At 45.0% G+C, this 19,253-nt stretch overlaps 1 protein-coding gene across 2 annotated transcripts in view; it reads left to right on the top strand.

The window, feature by feature from the left end:
• The window catches only part of LOC146802299 (ethanolamine kinase 2-like), a 221,956-nt gene extending 203,483 nt beyond the window's left edge, over positions 1-18,473 (top strand). For both annotated transcript variants that reach the window (XM_085621874.1, XM_085621875.1), the window contains exons 7-8: positions 5,278-5,351; positions 16,253-18,473. In XM_085621874.1, the coding sequence (XP_085478000.1) occupies positions 5,278-5,351; positions 16,253-16,325 (147 nt within the window). In that variant the 3' untranslated portion in view covers positions 16,326-18,473. The remainder of the gene's footprint in view (positions 1-5,277; positions 5,352-16,252) is intronic.
• The last annotated feature ends 780 nt before the right edge of the window (positions 18,474-19,253 follow it).

Below are 19,253 nucleotides of genomic sequence, written 5' to 3'. Positions count from 1 at the left end.
GGAGTGGAGCAGGATAGAGTGATAGATGCGGGTGAAGCGAGGTAGAGTGGAATGGGGTAGAGTGGAGTGGGTCATATTGGGTGGTTTATGGTAGAGTAGATTGGTGTGGGGTATATTGGGATGGGTGGGGTAGATTGGAGTGGGGTAGATTGGGTTAGGATGGGGTAGAATAGTCACTGGAGTAGATTGGGGTAGATTGAAGTGGGGTACATTGGAGTGGGGTGGCTTGGATGTGGTAGATTGGAGTGGAGTAGGGTAGATTGGAGTAGGGTAGATTGTGGTAGATTGGAGTGGGGTAGGTTGGAGTGGAGGGGGGTTCGATTAGAGTGGAGAGGAGTTGGATAGATTGCAGTGGTGTTTAAAGTGGAGTGGGGTAAATTGGACTGGTGTAGATTGGAGTGTAGTGGGCTTGGGTAGATTGGAATGGAGTGGGTTGGATGAGGGTACATTGCAGCGGGGTGGATTGGGGTAGATTGGAGTTGGGTAGACTGGGGCAGATTGGAGTGAGTGGGGTAGATTTGAGTGGAGCATGTTAAATTGGGGTGGAGTGGGCTAGACTGGAGTAGGGTTGGGGGGTGGTGTTTGGGTTAGTTGAGTGGAGTGGGGTGGATTGGAGTTGATTGGGGTAGGTATGGGTAGAGTGGAGTGGGGTAGATTGTAGGGGAGTTGGGTAGATTGGATTGTAGTGGAGTCGATTTTGGTAGATTAGAGTGTACTGGGGCAGTTTGAAGTGGGTTAAATTGGGATGGGGTATAATGGGTGGAGTGGGGTAGCTTGAGTGGGGTAGGGTAGTGTGGAGTAGATTGTAGCAGAGTGGGGTGGGATAGATTGGGATACATTGGAGAGGAGTGGAATAGACCGGAGTGGCGTAGAGCAGAGTGCGGTAGAGCAGATTGGAGTAAGTGGCGTGGAGGGACGTGGAGTGGCATGTTGTGCCATGGAGTGAGTGGCATAGATTGGAGTGTCGTGTAGTAGAGTGTCTTAGAGTGGAAGGGGATAGAGTGGAGTGCTATGTCATAGAGTGGAGGGGACTCTCAAATAATAGAGTGGCATGGCATAGAGTGGAAGTGTCAGGACTCAGTCCGGGACATTGTCATGTGTCAGGGACTCTGGCAGCGACTGGTGCCAGGGAAGAAAAGGTAGGCAGAATACTGAGAACAGAGCTGCTCAAGATCACACAGCGAGTCAAAGGAGAAAGGGAATCCTAAGAGGAAGCTCTTTACAAGAGAATAAGAGAGTTAAGGCTCAGAAAGGACAGGCCCTCAGAGGTGATTAGCATTCAGAAAAACTACACACAGGACAGGTATGCAAGATATATACAAAACAACATTAACAATAAAGGGAATGTGGGGTAAAGCACTCGGGAGCTCCACACGGTAAGACTGAAGCTGATGTAAGTACCTCACCCACAATTGCTGTTACAGATACTGACTGCAAATACCCACATATAGGATATGCATGCAAAGGCAGGGTCTGTGGAGCTGATACCTATGGTGATGTTATAAATGTAACTCAAAGACAATACTCACAGTGAACAAGAAACACCACCTAGGTTCTCAGCTGTGGCCACGGATCCTGGCGATCAAACAGGAACACACAAGGCAGTAATAGCAAGGGGGTAGAACTAAACACAAGCACGATAGACAAGGAGCTAGCAGGGAGGAGTGCTTATTAGGAAAGGAAGGAAATATCACAGGACACACTTGGCAGAAAGCAAGTAACAAACATACATGGTAATTAGAAGCAAGACAGCAGGAATAGAAAGACAGCAAACTAGAACTGGAACCAAGGAAATAGGAAGAAAGGCAGTGACTGGAAAAGGATATACAGAAGGGGAGGCTACAAGGGTATACTAGAATACTGCAGGTTCAGGAATCAAGTAGCATTAAAGGCAGTGCTGGAGCAGGAACAAGAATTGAACTAAAGCTCAGGAGTCAAGGTAGCACTGCAGGCAGTGCTAGTTTAGGAACAGGGAAATTACTAAAGCTCAGGAGTCAAGGAACAAGGATAGGTACAGTTCAGGAATAAAGAAATAACTAAAGCTCAGCAAACACTGGAAACAAGGATATCAAAAGCTCAAGAAACACTGGAAACACGGGTCGGTCTCACCGGTACACAGCTACAATGACCAATCTTGAGCTGAAGAGAGTTGGGGCTTAACCCCTTCAGTGCCCATGACGAGCTGGACTCGTCATGGGCCGCGGTAGCGCTGTGCCCATGACGAGTCCAGCTCGTCATAGACCCCGCCCGCTAATGCAACGGCCGGCACTGGGCGGGGAAAGGGGCGGGCACTGAAGGGGTTAAAAGAGCTCACAGTAATGACATGCATCAGGTGTGAGCAGGCTAGCAGCAGCCAGCCACAGGTGAGCTGAATTCCTCCACCCATCCTTGGCCTGCAGGGGTGGAGAGGAAGCAGTGAGCAGGGAATTCTAAGTAATGGAGTTTCAGGCATGAGTAGGCTGGCTTCCACAAAACCCGGCATGGATTGGGAAGGATGGGAATTTGCAAGTTGCATCCAAATGACTGGAAGTCAGTATATGCATGAAGGGGAGGGTCTGGAAGCTTATTAGCACACTGGAGAGCCCCACAATTCATCCCCCTGGTGGTGGACACAAGAATGCAGGGAACAAGTCGTGACAGGATGGGCATGGAGTGGTGTAGTGTGGAGTATGCATGGTGTGGTTGCGCACTGCCATTACAGAGAACTCATTTTCAATTGAAATGAACATTACACTTACACCAAAATATGGTTTTACTGCACAGAAATGATGTGTGTAAATGTCATCACCTACTGTATTGATCTGTTTGGACCGTATTCAAATATTTGTTTCTACCACAGTACAGAATTACAAAAACATGTGCTTCATTTGAACTAATTCTGACATATTCTGAAACATCAGCACAGTTCATTTTTATTTGTTGAGTGCTAGAAAAAAAAACATCTTACACCCTCTCGTCTTACATGGACACTCAGCAGGATTATCACATAAATGCTCTCACTTTAAAGTCAGAAAAAGAAAAGTAAACCCCAAACTCTCTCAGAATAGGGAGCATGATATTTGATGTCTGTCTTTGAATGCTCAACACAAGTGATAAGATAAGAACAAGATTGAAAGACCTGTTTACAGAAAGCGAGTTTGTGGAAGAAATCAGTAAACAAGGTTTGGGCAACGGGAGGGACGAACTCAAGCTGGCAAGCCTAAAGTGAATAAAGCCAGTAAATAGAAAGCTAGAAATTGTGAGTTGCAACTAAGGGTGGGCAGTTAACTCCGCTCCGCCAGTTGAGTTTGCAGAGTTTTAGAACTCCGCATTATGTTTGGAGTGCGAAGTTTTCAAAAACTCCGCACTCGCAGTGGAGCGGAGTTTACCTGTGCCGAGGAGGACAGGAGTTTAGGACTTACCTACTCCTCCTGCTGGCTGCACCCCGCTTCCGCTGCTCCGGGTGGCTCGTAGAATTCAATTAACAGGAAGAACTGCAGTGCGCATGTGTGAAGGCAGGCCTGACCCTATCATGGGATTTTATCGGGTCAGGAATGCCTTCACGCATGCACACTTGAGTTTTGCCTCTTAATTGAATTCTACAAACCAGCTGGAGCAGCGGAAGCCGAGTGCAGCCAGCAGCAGGAGAAGGAAGGAAGGAACCAGGAAGGAAGCCGGCGCCGCCATACCCAACCAACAAACACAGGAGGAGGCCCAGGACGGTCAGGCCTTACTACGTAGTGGAGTATGTGGGGTGTGCAGGGGAGGAAGGGGGCAGGGGGTGCAGATGTAACTCTGCAAGGCCACGGAACTCTGCAGAATTTCATGGAGTTTTCCACTAACTCCGTGAAATTCCGCAGAGTACAACTCAGCACGCTCCGCCCAGGGTTAGTTACAACCCTGAAAGCCAAAGGAAAGCAACTGGCAGAATATATTCCTAGGTCAGCTTTCTGAATGTCCCCAAGATGTTTTTAACAAACCAGACAGCTGCGCTGTCTGGTGAGCTTCAACCTAAAAGGGAGCCGGGGTTTTAAGGTGTAAGACATGACATTGGGCCCCTTGGCAGCTCTGACTTATTTTTCCTGAGCTGTCAAGCTTCCTGATTCAATGCAATTCTCAGCCAGCTCATGTTTTTTCTTTGCAGTCTAGTTGTTGTGTTAATGTTTAATTTATTTTAAATAGAAGTGATCAGGGACCAGAATGCAAAGTGAAAAACTCAGTCTGAATGAGGTGCTCACGCATGGAACTGAGACCATTGAAAGCTCTGTGGCTATTACTGTTTTTTGGTAACATGGTCCCACTTTTCTGGTACATTAGTTGCAAATGTTAACCACAACAAGAGCTGCTCCTAGTGTAGTGACCACTATGAATTTATGATTGAAATGTGAGTTTAGGCATCTCACAAAATGTGACGGACTGGTCTCACACACCACCAGGTGTCATGCTTCATCATTGACCAGTCCTCACCCTCTAAAAACTAGGCCTGGGCGGTAAATTCCGTTCCGCTCGCGGAATTTGCGGAATTTGGGTAATTTCGCGTTCCGCGGAGAACGCGAAATTGCCCAAAAATCTGCCTTCCGCGACTTCGCGAAATTTTTGCTTGTTCGCGTTCTCAATATGCGTGTTCGCGAGATATTTCACCCTGAGCACGCAAACAGCGATCGCGAACAAGAAAAAAGTATCGCGAACAAGCAATTCCGCGTGTTCGCAAAATTTCTGCGTGTTCGCGGAGATTTTTTACCATTTCGCGGAGATTTGCGTAATGCGATTACGCGAATTCCGCCCACCCCTACTAAAAACTCGGTTTGATAGAGGGCGGGCATGCACCTGACAACAGGGATGCACTTCTAAACTAAGTGGGGGCCCGTGAAAAAGTCTGTTTTGGGACCGGAACTCATGCACCAGGCAGTAGTTTTTAAACTTTCGACTCCCTTTCCACCTATTAACCAATTAGTGGGCACTATATATACCACAGTCCTGGATCCTTCAGGACTGTGGTATATATACCACATTCACATTTTGTGAGATGCCTACACTCACATTTCAATCATAAATTCATAGTGGTCACTACACTAGGAGCAGCTCTTGTTGTGGTTAACATTTGTTGTTGGAGGCTGGTAGCTCCTAGAACTTCGTGCCTCTAGTTCCCCTCCCCACGCATCAATGTGGGGTTTTCTTGTGTTTAACATTAGTTGCAAATACATCACTTTAAGAGATATTGTTTTTCAGAGTGTGAAACAGGATGAGCTTGATACTTGTACTTACCTGAGTAACACTGGTGTATCTATTCCCCTGCAGGCAACTCATTTCTTCTGGGGATTCTGGGCACTAATCCAAGCACGGTATTCCACAATTGCTTTCAACTTCTCCCGGTAAGTGTAATGGGTAGGGCAGACACCAATGTCTAGGGGCATCGAGTGAGTGAGCCCATCAGAGTGGGGTCGAGGGAAGAACCCATAAACTTTCTGATTCTATGCTCAAGGAGCTCACTCAGTCAACTTCATTTCTTTGCATTCTGGTACCTGTTTATCTCATAACTCCAGCTAAGATCCCCTGAACCCAATGTGAGTGTAGGTTGTATTGCACAACACCACAACCTGTAGCGCGTCATGGAGCAGCATTGGGTCAAACACAGTATATTGCTTTTTAGTAGAACAGGAAAATGAGAGTACAGAAAACAATTATTTGTGATAAAATAGCCCTGCTGGCAGTATTACTTTGCTTTTCCTTCAAACTAGTGCTTGTGTATTCAGATGCTCCAACTGAAAGAATCAATGAATCTATCTTTAGTTATACATTGACATCTTATTGTATTGCATCTTTTGGAGTCAGTGATAAGGACACATTGAGGAGCACACCGTATCAGGATTTTACAGTGTTATTGGTTCCGTCAGCTTTCACACGTTTTACTCGCAGTAGACGTAGTAGTATTGCACGAGGGCTTTATTAAGGCTACAAATAAAAGATAGATCAATTATGCTGTATAGTTTTTGAGCAAGTATATCCCTAGAATCAGTAGGGGGGTCAGGCTCATACACTTGTGCCCTCCTGTGAAACCATGTGTGAAAGGTTAAAAGTGTCCGAAAGAGTCAAAATGAAATATTGCCTGTGCTCACCACCTTCCATATTGTTTACACAAGAATACCTAACATTCTTGGGTTATTTATAACACTATTAAAATCTGGAACAGAATTCCAACCTATGGCTTGTAACTATGGTGTCTGAAATATTATGCCTCCCCCATTTTTCTCGGCCCGCGTTTGACCCATCACCCCAAATATTTTCTAGAAGGAAAACCCATCACCTAACATTCTTGGGTTATTTATAACACTCTTAAAATCTGGAACAGAATTTCAACGTATGGCTTGTAACTCCGGTGTCTGAAATATTAGGGCACACACTGGGGGTGTAAAGGGACATAGCCCAATATTCATTGGTTGGTTACGTAAATGTATTCTATTAGACAATATAAATAATGGAGCATTTCAAAGAACAAGTATTATTGTACACATAAAGCTACACACAATTCATTACAAATAATTGGATATTTTGAACCGAAAGTTAAATCATACACATGATACATTTAAGAGTCAAATGTCAAATTTGTGGGTCGATTACTGAATATGATGGGCGTATATGTTACTCTATTGAATAAACGTTGTTTGAAACAAGAAATAAAAACGGTTGTCTATCTTCATAAAACACCAATAAGGAGGCAAGAAAGCAAAATTAACTTATTTGAAGTAGTTCTTTCCGTGAGACCGGCACATCCCTCTTGCTCATCACCAACACGGCTTCCTTACTACTATCAGTTTGGTACTGTCCAGTCAGTGTTTGATGTCGTGACACTAAAAGTAGCTTCAAAAATAGTGCCTGAACATCAGTGTTGTCAGAGCAGGTCTGGGATGCTGGATCTAAGTATCTCTGCCATACTGGGGGAGAGGAGGCCTCATTAGATAGTATTGAGTCCTGGGCATTGGTCTTCTTGCATGTAAAATATCAGTCCACAGGATGATTAGAACATAGCTTTATAAAATCAGTCTGTAGGCTATATCAGAGGGAGGGATATTAAGTAACACAGAAAATATGCAAGCATGTGGGTATTGCACTCTGTATGCTGGACCATGCAGAGTACTTTGAGCATCTAGTGATTCTACGCCGAAAAAATAATTAAACATTTTACCAACAATAAAGCATTGGGGGAACAAATGGAACAGAGAAACAGGCAAATTGACAGAAAATGGCACCTGGAGCTGTAACATAAGTACTGATTAGTAATCAGCAATGATTTTCAGTCATAATACGCATGGATTAGTAACTAAGTCTGGGCAGTGAACTCCGCTTCGTTTGCGGAGTTTGCGGAGATTTCCGTACTCTGCATCACATGGAGCTCGCGGAGGTCCAAAAAACTATGGGTTTTTTCCTCGCTCGCTTTCATCAACATCAAGTTGGCATGCGAGGAAAATCCACCTTCTGGCGAGAATTTTCCTCATTCGTGATCGTCAACATCAAGTTGGCGAGCGCAAGCGTAGAAAATTAACCTCCTGGTGAGATTGCTCAATGCGGGTAGTCAGATTTCTCAATGCGAGTGGTCGCGTATGCCCGCGACCGCTCGCATTGAGGAACCGTCCGTTTACCTTGAGAATGCTGCAGCTCGCGTAAAAATCTACTCGAACAGCAGAAAGGAAGCAGCACCCTCTTGCGCTATGCGCTGGTGCCGTTCGCGATGATTGCACAGTACGGACAAGCACCTGGCACTGAAAATCACTGTGAACGGCATTTAACTAATGCACTCCTCTGCTCGCAGAGCTCCACGTAGCGCGGCAGAGTTCTTTTGCACATCGATAAGTTCCGCGAGCTATGACCAGGCTTATTAGTAACCACTAAGGCAGAAAGTTGCATTTAAGTTAACAACATCATTCAGCTTCAGTGGTTCCTGAGTATTGAGACTGGAAATAGATTTTGTTGGTGATCTCCAAGGATGAGTGGGTGTGCTGGGCGTGCAAGTCACTGGGTATGAGGGAGTGGAACTCAATAGTCGATGTGAATATCTCTTAGTGTTTCTGATCAAGACTCTTGAGGCATGGATAATGCTCTTGGTCGATATTTTTTCTTTACATTGTTGTTTGCGAAATAAAAAGCATTCCAAAAAAAAGATAATATTTTTTTAATCTTAGTTTAAGTGCTTTGATAGTATTTCTGATGTGGATCTGACTGCAAAACGAATGCTAATCAATAGGTAAAGCACAGGAGAATTCTTGCAATTAAGCCAGCGAGCAATTTCTTGATGGAAAGTGTAGGTGAATCCCTCCACTTAAACAATTTCTTTATGTTGTTTCACAGTTTGCATCTAGAGAAATCATGACACGTCAAAGCCTTTCTGTTTAGCAAAGGCGTTGATTATGGTGCTAACTTGCTTGTGCTCTGGACCCAACTTCTTCTTAAGATACTGTTGTTTTCTGAGTTATCGCTAGTCAATCTTGTAAACTACTGAATTACCCTTGTTCATTTCCTAACATGTGACTGTACTTTGGAGAGACTTGCAGATATGATGTCCCTCACTGTCAATCAAGCAATCAAACTTTAGTCTATAAGTTATACTAGCATGTATGGGTACACACACAGAGTACACATATACATGTTTCTTTTGCCTGGCGACACAAACAGCATAATGCATCTTCCGGTTGGGCCTCCTTCTTCCACTTAGGGACGCAGTCAAGTGTGGGAAGGCGTCCAAATCGCATCTTTACCAGTTCCCTCTTGATAGTCAATGAGAGAGGTGCCTCGAAGTAGGGCTTTTCCTTGTTTGAGCGATATGAGTTTATTACTAACTACCCATGTGATTGTTTTGTCAGTGTAGCTTTATCTTCCAACCTACGTTTCTGCTTTATGCATTTTGTTCACAAGTTTCTTAAAAGTATAGCAACTCATGTTCAGTTGCCATAAGTCTTCCTGCAGGTATTTGGCAAATTGACCTTTCCCCCTTGTTGGATGTATCCCTGCGCAGATGAGTTTAGCCAGCGATCCCTCTGGGGCACTCTGCAGTCGATGGCAGCACTTCATGAAGGCCCCTTGCCTGGCTAGTGATTGGTTTACCAGGGCAAATTCTAACCTTGATTTGGCGGGAGAGGCTGACCTTGGCATCTGGAATGCTCGTTTTTAGGTCTCGCTGGCGTTGCAGCGCAAAGCGCTGCCGCCAACAAGACTTTTTGTTGCCGTGTGTGCTCCCAAGGGAGACAGACCAGGGCACGCGCAGCCATCGGGGTCTGTGGACGCGCTTCTGGGACGCGCTTGCGCAGACGCACACGCACAGACACACGCGCGTGCACACACTCCGCCGCTGCCGACCCCCCTCACCGCATCCCCAGCTGCCTAACGCGCGCGCACACACCTCGTTTACAGTTCCTGGTGATGTCATTTGGGCATCCGCTTAAGCTGGCATTTTGGTCAATTAACACCCATGTTCTGACATACCGACTTTACAATGCTTATTCACTACTTTCTCCATCACCCACTTCGTCCCAAATCCTGCCCTTCCCATAACCACCCTCATTGGGAGAGTATGGTTTTAGCCAAGTGTATTCAAAGTGAAGCAGTTACTACTAATTACGACTGTCACCACAGCCATGGCAGTGAATCCATACATACTCACTAAGGACCCATTTACCCACCCACTACCCTTACACAGTCCACGTCACCATCCATAGATTTCACAACTGATTACAACCTACAGTATCCCCCCACCCCCGTAAACACTGTCACTGAACACCTAAGAAGTATAGCTGCTTACGTGTTAGTAGCACTCCGAATGAAACCCTATCGTCACTGCTTCAGATGTTACAAACATGTCACGCACAGTCCCCCTATAACTGTCAGCCCACGCCCTTCTAGAAGCATGTGACCAACAGCACACCAAATAATGTTACCGTGCAACAGGTCTACATGTGACAAGCTCTTGCCACCGACCTTCCAAAGATGGTTTCCTCCAGCGTCCACCCCTCTTCTTCCTTCCTCTATATTGATTGGTTAAGTCGTCAAGTCTGCCGCTGCTATTGGTGGAGCAGGGGATTCGGCCACCCTGCTGCCGGTGTGGATTTGGCTGTTTGGGGGATGTTGAGAACCACTATAGTAAATTATCTCTAAAAGAGTGGGGGTCCAAGGGATGTAGTTTAACGACTCAAACAGTTCTCAATCCCTAATCCAGCACATGTATACAAAAAAGAAGAACTGAGAGTCCAAAAAAAGTATAGTAACAATAACGTAACCACTCTAAAAATATCGATCAAGGTGTTTGCTAGTGTCAACTAAGTACACAGTGTGTCCATAAGTGTATGTATGCGTACACAAAGTTCCCATCACCCACAACAAGTGGCTCGCTTCATCATTTGGGAACCGGGGAACTTGACCAAGGAACCATCTTCTACCAGATGATGTAGATATTGGTTCGGTGGATGTCCCAAATGTGTATCTGAGTCGAGGGGGCCACAATCGTGAAAGTGGTGGGTGATGTATGCAGTGCAAATGATAAAGAAATTAGTGATTTAAAATTGGTTGTCAAGGTACAAATGTATGTTTATTCTGGTGCTACCTTGATACCAAATTAAAACTAAACAGTGCTATACAGTTTTAACAAATAACTGTGTTCTTAAAGACTGGTCTACATGTTTCAGCTCTTGGATATACTCTATCCCAGCTTTCGTCAGGACCTGAAAGCTACTGCATATTAACGGTGTAGTGAATACAAAAAAACTCAAAAACATACAACCTGGACCATGATCTTGGTACAGGTGGATACCTGTAAAGGCAACAGCAGTGATCAATACAAACAGAGTGGTGACATGTTACAGTAAATCGCGAACACATTAGAAATGTCGATTTTAGTTCAAAGTTACCAAATAGTGTACTAGATAATTCTACGTCCATCACCGCAAGTGAAACGTTAGAATTATAACTCACCCGAATTAAACTGGGTATGTGCCTCACCCCACCCGGCAACTGCTCAGGTATAGGAGGCACCGCTCTAAGGAAAAAGTACAAGCGTAAAACATCACATAACAAATGCTTTTGAAACGTTTAAACATTTGTACATTGCGCGCAACCATTAAAAACAAGCAAGGCAGAAAGTTCACGGTCGACTGAGCGTCGAAAAAAGATTGTCAACCATCGTGTCTCTATTATGAACAAACGGAGTGCCTGTGCAGTTGGCTAAAGCAATATCATTTCTCTCCCCAAAGTCTACTGCTATACTGCGTGATTGAAAGCCAGTGACTGATGTAAATAATGCCGGAGAGTGAGTAATCCTAAAACGGCGTTTCCTTCGTTAGAAGTAGCCGATTCGGTATTCTGCAAAAGAACCTCAGAAACAGAACCAGTAACCTAAGTCTCATGACACCGTTAACATTTTAACAGATGCAAATTGATAGTGTTACGGATACTGCACCGAGTTCAGTTAGTTTCTGCCTGTCCACCTTACCTCTCCGTCGGTACCTCTCGCGGTGTATGAGCGAGAAGGGTAGGTGTACTACAGCGATAGGGAATCCTATTTGAGGAGTCACCGCGCGTCACTGCTGACAAGCGCGGTCTGCGGCTCCAAACGGTCCCTCGCTGATGACGACGCGGCATTTAGGCATAAACGCAATGCGCATCGGGAAATGTAGTTTATTTGTAAATTACCTTTCAAAACATTGATAACTTTATGCCATATGCCCAAGGACAGTTGTGCTTTCTAGTCTATCTACAGAGACTATGTTGTTAGCGTATATTGCATCTAGATGATATGCGGTAAATTTTGTCATATTCCGCAAATAAATCTCGCAGTCAGATTGCAAATGATGGCATTCTTAGTGTGTAACTCAGGATCTCATACCTGGTATTGAAGCAAAATCTTACAAACGACCCGTCATATCAAAGCGAGGTCCATGGTATTTGGTCATTCAGACCTACACAGTCGCTATGCATTTTGAACACCCATTTTTGTTCCTTCATGAAGAGGAACTTGTGAATATCTGTGACATGAGGTGGAATAAAGGGTTGTTCTAAAACTACCCAGCGCAGATCTTCTGGTCTGTGATTGTGGGACAGGAAATGGATGTTGAGAACCGTCATGTCCGAAGAGGCAGCAGCGGCGCTTAGAGCACGTAAGGAGCAGGGTACAAGCGGCGGAGGCCCGAAGATATTGAGGTGACCGAGGGCCGGGGATATGGGTAAAATGGTGTTTTGAAATATCAGGCGTTATACGTAGTAAGAGTTCAGGAGTAGCGGGGGCAGTGAGATCTGAGAGTTATAAGCAGCGGCCGCGGTGAGACCAAGGAGAACGTTAGTAAAGTGTTAAATGACTTAAGATACTGGAGGATGAATAAAGACCTAAGGTATGGCTGTCGAAAAGCTTTAGAGACATTGAGGCGTAGCCAGCATGTTTTGTACTTTGGAATACCCGCCACCTTCCTGCCAGGAGCCGAGGATATTCCGGTGAAGAAGGCGGGGTGATGGGTGCTTCCAAACTGACAAGCATTTGCAATGCAATAGGTCTCGCCAATTACGCAAATTTAAGCTATTGGCATTGTAAATGACAATACCTTTTATTTATGTTTTAAAAACGAAAACAAAAATGAAAGGCATTGTTATTTGCAATGTGAATAGCTCAAACTCGCGTAAATGCGAGACCTATTGCATTGTAAATGCTTGTTATGTTCATATTGTGCAAGTTTCTCCAGCAGGTCCTGATCTTCACCCAGCATTATCTTGCCTCTATATGATTAGGTTGGAATCAGTATTGATTTGATCATTGTTATCAACGCATTTAGATGATGGCCCCACAGACTTTTCCTCTTGGTTTGAGAAGGCCAAGTTTAAGGCCTCCGTTTTTTGCAATGATAGCCTTTTTAGATCCATCTATGTTGTAACTTCATCATGTTGGACCCATTGAAGCGCCATTTCTCATCTTTTGCTATGCATCGTTTCAGCGGCATAACTTTAAGTTTCTTCAGGTTGATTTCCAACTGGTTATTTACTGCGTACTCAGCGAGCCTGTTGGTCTGCCTTTGTAGACTCACATGATTATTGCTCAACAATAGTAGATTGTCTCTGTACAGGATGTTGCTAAACTGTTGAGACCCGAGGCTTGGTGCGTGAGACACCACTTCTGCCAGGGAAGCTGACAGATCCCCGATGAACCAATTAAACAACAGCGGCGCCAATACACATCCCTGTTCCAATTCAATGGAGGTATTAACCTCTCTTGATAAATGGCACCTGTCCCCCACCTTGATCTTTACACAGGTTTTTGTGTATATTCGCTGGATGGTCCTTAAATGGTTTTGTGGAATTCCCCAACGGAATAGTTTTTCCCAGAGCAGGCCTCGAGGGACGTAGTCAAAGGCCATTTTGAAGTCCACAAAACACATGAAAAGTGACGTCCCACTGTTGCACGCTTTTTTCATTAAGTTGGTGGTGGTTCCTTGCTTTTTGGTGAACCCTGTTTGCTTCATTGTCAACCTTTTTGCCTCCGTCGCTCACTCCTGTAGATTTTCAGTAGTATTGTTGAAAAACATTTGAGGTCCTGTAATTGCTAGGGGAAATAGCTACCCCAACCCTTGAAGATGGGGTCTATCACTGGGCCTCTCCAGCTTTATGGAATGCTTCCCATCAGCAGTATTTGCTTGAACATCGAGTTCAGGAAACCAGCTCAGGTTGTGGGGTTGTGCTTTTGAAGTGCAGTCAGTATGCCATTAGGGGCAGATGCGCAGTTGGAGTGCAAGTTCTCAATTATTTGTTACCAAGGCCTCCATTGAAAAGTTCCATTTAGTGGTCTAGGGTGTCAGTAGCACCACTGATATTGGTTTTCAGGGTCACCCACTCGTCTGGACTTGAGCTGTGATCTTTTACATGTGGGGTCAGACCTGGGCCCGGGACAGAATGGTACTCTGTGCTTCCCTTATAATGTGTTGTTAGGTATTTAACCCATTCTACCTTGCTATTATTAGCATTGTTTGTCACCCTGGGGCCCTTATCAAGCTCAGTAATTAGTTTCCAGAAGCTTCTGTGGTCGTTTTGTTTGGAGGAGTAAAGTAGCTTTGCCCACAATGCTTCAGATCTCTCTTTCTTTAGCAGCCATACCACCTTTTTTAGGCTCTTATGCTCCATTCGTAGGCATTTTAGCAATTCTAAATCCTATGGTGAGCTCCACAGTTCACGGAGCACTTTGTTGATCCTTGACCTGATAAGGTGAACCGGTTTTGGCTAGATGATAAAAAGCTTGAGGAAATATTTGTACCTTTCTCCAAATTTTTGGCTGGGTCTCTTGCTGCTTCTATGCCTTTATCGAGTTCTCCTTGCTGGATGATATTTCCTTCAGGATTCCCTTGGCCTCGCTTGCCATGCCTCCAATGTTGTCTAGGCTCCATTTAAGGTGTTTTACATTTTCAATGTGAGCTTAAATCTGCACTATCTGCACCTGATCTAAAACGGTCATATCGGTGCTTAGACTGAAGTTTTGCGGGTGATGCTCACTCTCTGATCAGTGCTTCATTTTAAAGTAGACTACTCCACTATACATTCTAATGCTCCCCATTGTGTAGTCAAGGTAGTAGATGGTATCTTGTCCAGGCTGGTATCCCCAGGAGGCGTCCATTGAGTATTACCAGATCAGCTGATTCGTAGGACTTCAGGAGCCTGTTCCCAAGATTGTCATGGGGTCGATGCAGAGAGTGACTTTGTGCTGGCAGCATCTGTAACACCTCATCGCATGCCTTGTGTGTGTCTTGGAAAAGATTCAGATTAAAATCTCCAGTAATTCCCTGGTTTGCCAACTGTTTATCTCCTTTCCACTCCAGGAACAGCTTGATCAGCTTTGCCACTATTTTTTATTTTTCTCTCGGGTTAATGTAAATATTAACCAGAACCGGTGGAGTTGTCTACTGCTTGTCCCATCGCTCCAGACATAGAGCTAGTAACCAGGGTTCTTCTGTATCCTGCGGTGTTATCTTTGCGGATAGTTTTGAGTTCACATAAGTCGCTAACCCACCTTTTGCCCTTCTGTGGGTGGTGGTTTTGCGAACCCATCTGTTGAATTTAATGACCCTATTTTTTTGCCCCCAAGAGTCATGCACTGTCATTTTCTCAAACTTCTCGAAGTATTCCTTCGTTGTAGAATCTTCAGTTTTTGTAGCAGGAACTCCTAGATTCCTGGCACAGATGTTTAGCTTGTCTTGTTTTTTTTGCATGATGCCTCAGAAGATGGTCATTCAAGGCTTCACGTTTCAGGATAAATCGCTGATATTTCTAGAGGGTGATTCTTAAACTTCACAGGGATGGTCCACAGGACATCCCTTTTCCACTTGTAGGCTTTCAATTGACAATTTAACATCCTCTATGAGATGCAATGTTGATTTGCTTCAATTAAAGAAATCATTTATGAAAGTAAAGATGATTGGCAAAGCAGTGCCCTGTTAAGCAGTCTGGCAGCCATATACCCCCAGCAGGAGTATAGAGCCTATCTGTGTCACAGAAAGGATATCTGCATCTGGTTTGGAATGGGCTATCATTTCACAAGAGGGAGGCCTGGGCCCAAAGTCCACTCCACCCTCTCACATGTAGGGACTAGGATTAGATGGTGAGGCGTGCCTTCATGTCCTTAACGGCTGTGACTTAAGGTTTACATTTAAATCGCGAATTTAAATCACTGTGTCTGCAACTCCACTCTAACCTCAATTCCAGTAGCTGTGACTCTTTGTGGCCAGAAGCCTGTGCCACATTTTAAAGAAGAAAGGCAGGGCATGGTTATTCTCACTCTCTTTCGTCTTTTGTCCCAAAAAAACATTTCTGCGTGTGTGCAAATAAAAATAAAAGGGATAAGGTGTCCTGTACATATACAAGTTACTGTCTTGTACTGTACGCTACCACAGCCTTTACCCACATGCCTTCACTTTAACAAAACCAGTGGTCCCTTCTGTAGGAACTAATCACACAATTTGAGCACTCAGCTGAATAGGACACAAGAGGTACTAATATGGATAGTAGAGCAAATAGACCATCACTCCTTCTCCCGTTTTTACATAGGTTTCAGGTCCTCCTGAGGGTTTGCACCAAATGTTTATTAACAAAAAATATATAAACCATTAAAACAACATGCACCATCAAGCTGTGGTACAACCTGGGGCATAAAACTGTAATGAAGCTAGGACACTATAGTGGTCCTCTAGTATGTGAATGGTCTTCTTGGAGTCAGGACTGACATCTCGAATTATGTGACTAACCTTTTGTTCTCTTCTTGCAGGTATGCAGAATTAAGATTCAAGCAGTATTTTAAGGTGAAGCCCGAGGTGACTTCTTTGAAGATCTCAGAGTGACTGTTCATAGCACCACTAGGCACCAGTGGCAGCCTGAGGCCCTTCAACAACCATCTGGACCATGGTGCACTGATAACGGTTTGACGACTGCAGCCTACTGCAGGAGAAGAACGGCAGCTCACATCTACTGCAAGGATGCCATGTGGGAGGCAGACGCCCCAGATTGAAAGGGGGGGGTCCTCTGCACCTGTCAGCACAGCGCTCCTTCTATACCACAGTGTAGGGCGGGGCTTGTCTCATTGCTGCCCCACCCTTGAGGCTGTGGTCTCCATGCTCTCACCCAGAGTTAGCCACAGAGTTCCTCCAGTGCCACAGTGAAGAAGGCTGCCTTCACTCCTCTCCCACCCTCGGAGTGACTGTCACCACCTCTCACCGAAAGCCTCTTCTAATCCATTCTAGAAGGCATGTCACTACCTCCTGATCCAGAGCTTCCATCTCCAGCACTTGAGAAGACTGTCTTTGGGCCGAAACCCTGAACATCCGCTGTCCCACCAAGGGGGGGGGAGCCGTCTTGCCCCTCTCACTAGAGTTCCCAACCCACTGCCCTATCCAAAGATAACTTATACCTAAGACCTTGATTATCCTCTGTAGGAGGAAGCAGAGGCAGCCCCTATACTGTGGGCTAGAGCTTCTTCAATCCCACACAAGAGAGGACTGTTGGGCCCTCACCCAGAGCCAACTCTAAACCACACTGAAAGCCTGGCTTACTGCCCTCTTACGCCCGACTCCGAGCACCCAGAGATCCCGTAGTCACAAAGGAGATTATGTCTTACCAAATCACCCACAGCAAACCCTAACCCACATTAAAGGTCTGGCCAACCCGGCACCCAGAACTTCTCCTGTCTCACACTGGAAGGCCCAATCTTAACCCATTCAGCAACAGCACTCCTGGCTTGTCTCATACTGTAGGGTGGCATTTTACACCCCTCAGGGATACGTCCCTGGACCCAGTCCCAAAGTGCAGGTGGCCATCTTACTCCCCACAAACCCCCACGCAGAGCTGCCTTTAAAACACATTGGAGGCCTGCCTTACTAGCATGGGCGTCCGCAGAAATTTTTCCAGGGGGGGGGGGGGGGAAATTTTAACTTCATCACCTTCCTCCGACATGATGTGTGCCAGGTGGGGCACAAGAAACAATGGGGTGCAGGAGGAACCATTGGGGGCAGAAATTTCAGAAATGAAACAATACCGGGCAGGCAGCAAACCAAAATATATAGGTTGTCAAAAAGCCCTAAATCTTCATATTTTAATCTATTCTGAATTCTGAACACGAAGTAAAAAAGTAAATAATTGATCTCATTCTCTTCTCAAACTAAGCGCAGGACAGAGAGAGGCTGCTTCTCTCTCTGAACTCTCTCTCCGTCTGGCTGGAGAGGAGCCTGCCAGTGTTGCCAGATTTTCAGCCCAAAGACGCTCAAATATAAGTCCAAATTCAGCCCAGCGCAGACCGGTGTAAGCCCAAAAACCAGCCCAAAGTCGAAAGTCTGCTTTCTTTAGAAGCTAAAGCTATGAGTTACAATTTTGGATGTGATGCATCAATGTACCTTTCAAATTTACACTTCCTAATATATTGCAAAGCATGCATCCCCTAGGAGACAGACTGATCCACCAAACAGACAATAGCATCAGGTGAGAAAGCTCTACTCATCTAGGCACAGCCGACGCATACTTTAAATAATTGTTAATAAGTAAGCAAATAGCTGCACTGTACAGCCAGAGCTAAAAATTATAACCACTTAATTGGGTAGTGGCTTAAGGAGCACACAGCCATGCAAAGAAACTATTCATACACCAGCTATGACTGCCAAAAATCGCCCTGGGTAGGTAAAATAAAGCTTGATGCCTAGCACATTCTGATAAAGACAACTTGAATTCATGGTAATCACACACATTTTCAGAGCAATCTTTCATTTTAACGTAGAGAATTCGGCCACATATGTAAATGTTTACCAAATCCACAACATGTCAAGCCAAAGCAGCAACATGCAGCATCTGCTAACCTTTGGAGCATTTCTACAGGGTGACCCTTATCTGATTTTCAGAGGTATGATATAAAGAGGGAGGCCAGCTTTAGGTACAAGTGAAGATGGTGAAACATTAAAGGAAAACGGGGTTCTCCATCCAAATAAAGCATTACAAACTGAGAATGTTGTGGTCCTTTCTTTTTTAAACATAGTAAGCATAAGGTTACAAACCTAGCTACAGACCAGCTGTTGGTTATATAAAACAGGGGTGATACAAAGTTTTTTGGGGAGGAAGGGTTGATGTAGGAAAGTAGGATCTGCTTCACATGGGTATCCCCACTTTTTGCTGGTGTTTCACTGTTTTTCGACCTTAGTCTGGCGGTGGCCCTGCTAATCAAGACCCCAGCCTAGCTGCTTCCTCTCTAAAATGGTTTCCATGTACATTAGGTACATTTCTAATTGGATTCTGGAGTGCCTTATAAGCTCCTAGTATATGGTATACTATGTACCTTGGGCATAGGTGCCTCATAGGCCTACCAGAGTCTGAAGCATGTATTATGCTACCCCTGAGAAGCACTCCAAAATGACACCACAGGTCTGCTACTGCAGCATGGGTAAAGTGGTGCTTGCACCCCTTACAGTGGTATAGGCTACCTATATCACTACCATTGCACACACATATAAAACCTATAAGTCACTCCTATGGCAGGCCTTAACAATCCTGAAGGCAGAGTTCTTGGTTTTTATGTGAGAGGGTGCCCCTGCATGAGCAGGGCCCCTCTGCAGCATTCGGAGTACCTCCTCTGATGCTGTTTGTGGTGCAGCCTGACCATATACTCTTAAGTGCATTATAACCTCACGTTAAATGCTAACTTTGGACTGGCTGCACGGAAACATGTGTTTGGTGTCAAACACTATGAAATACTACACCCCCCCCGCCAGTTCTGGCGGCGGGGGTAGCAT

Source organism: Triturus cristatus, chromosome 8 (assembly GCF_964204655.1).
Source record: "Triturus cristatus chromosome 8, aTriCri1.1, whole genome shotgun sequence".
NCBI classification, from domain to species: domain Eukaryota; kingdom Metazoa; phylum Chordata; class Amphibia; order Caudata; family Salamandridae; genus Triturus; species Triturus cristatus.
Note: the sequence above shows the minus strand (reverse complement) of the source record. Positions and strands in the feature narration are given on the sequence as shown.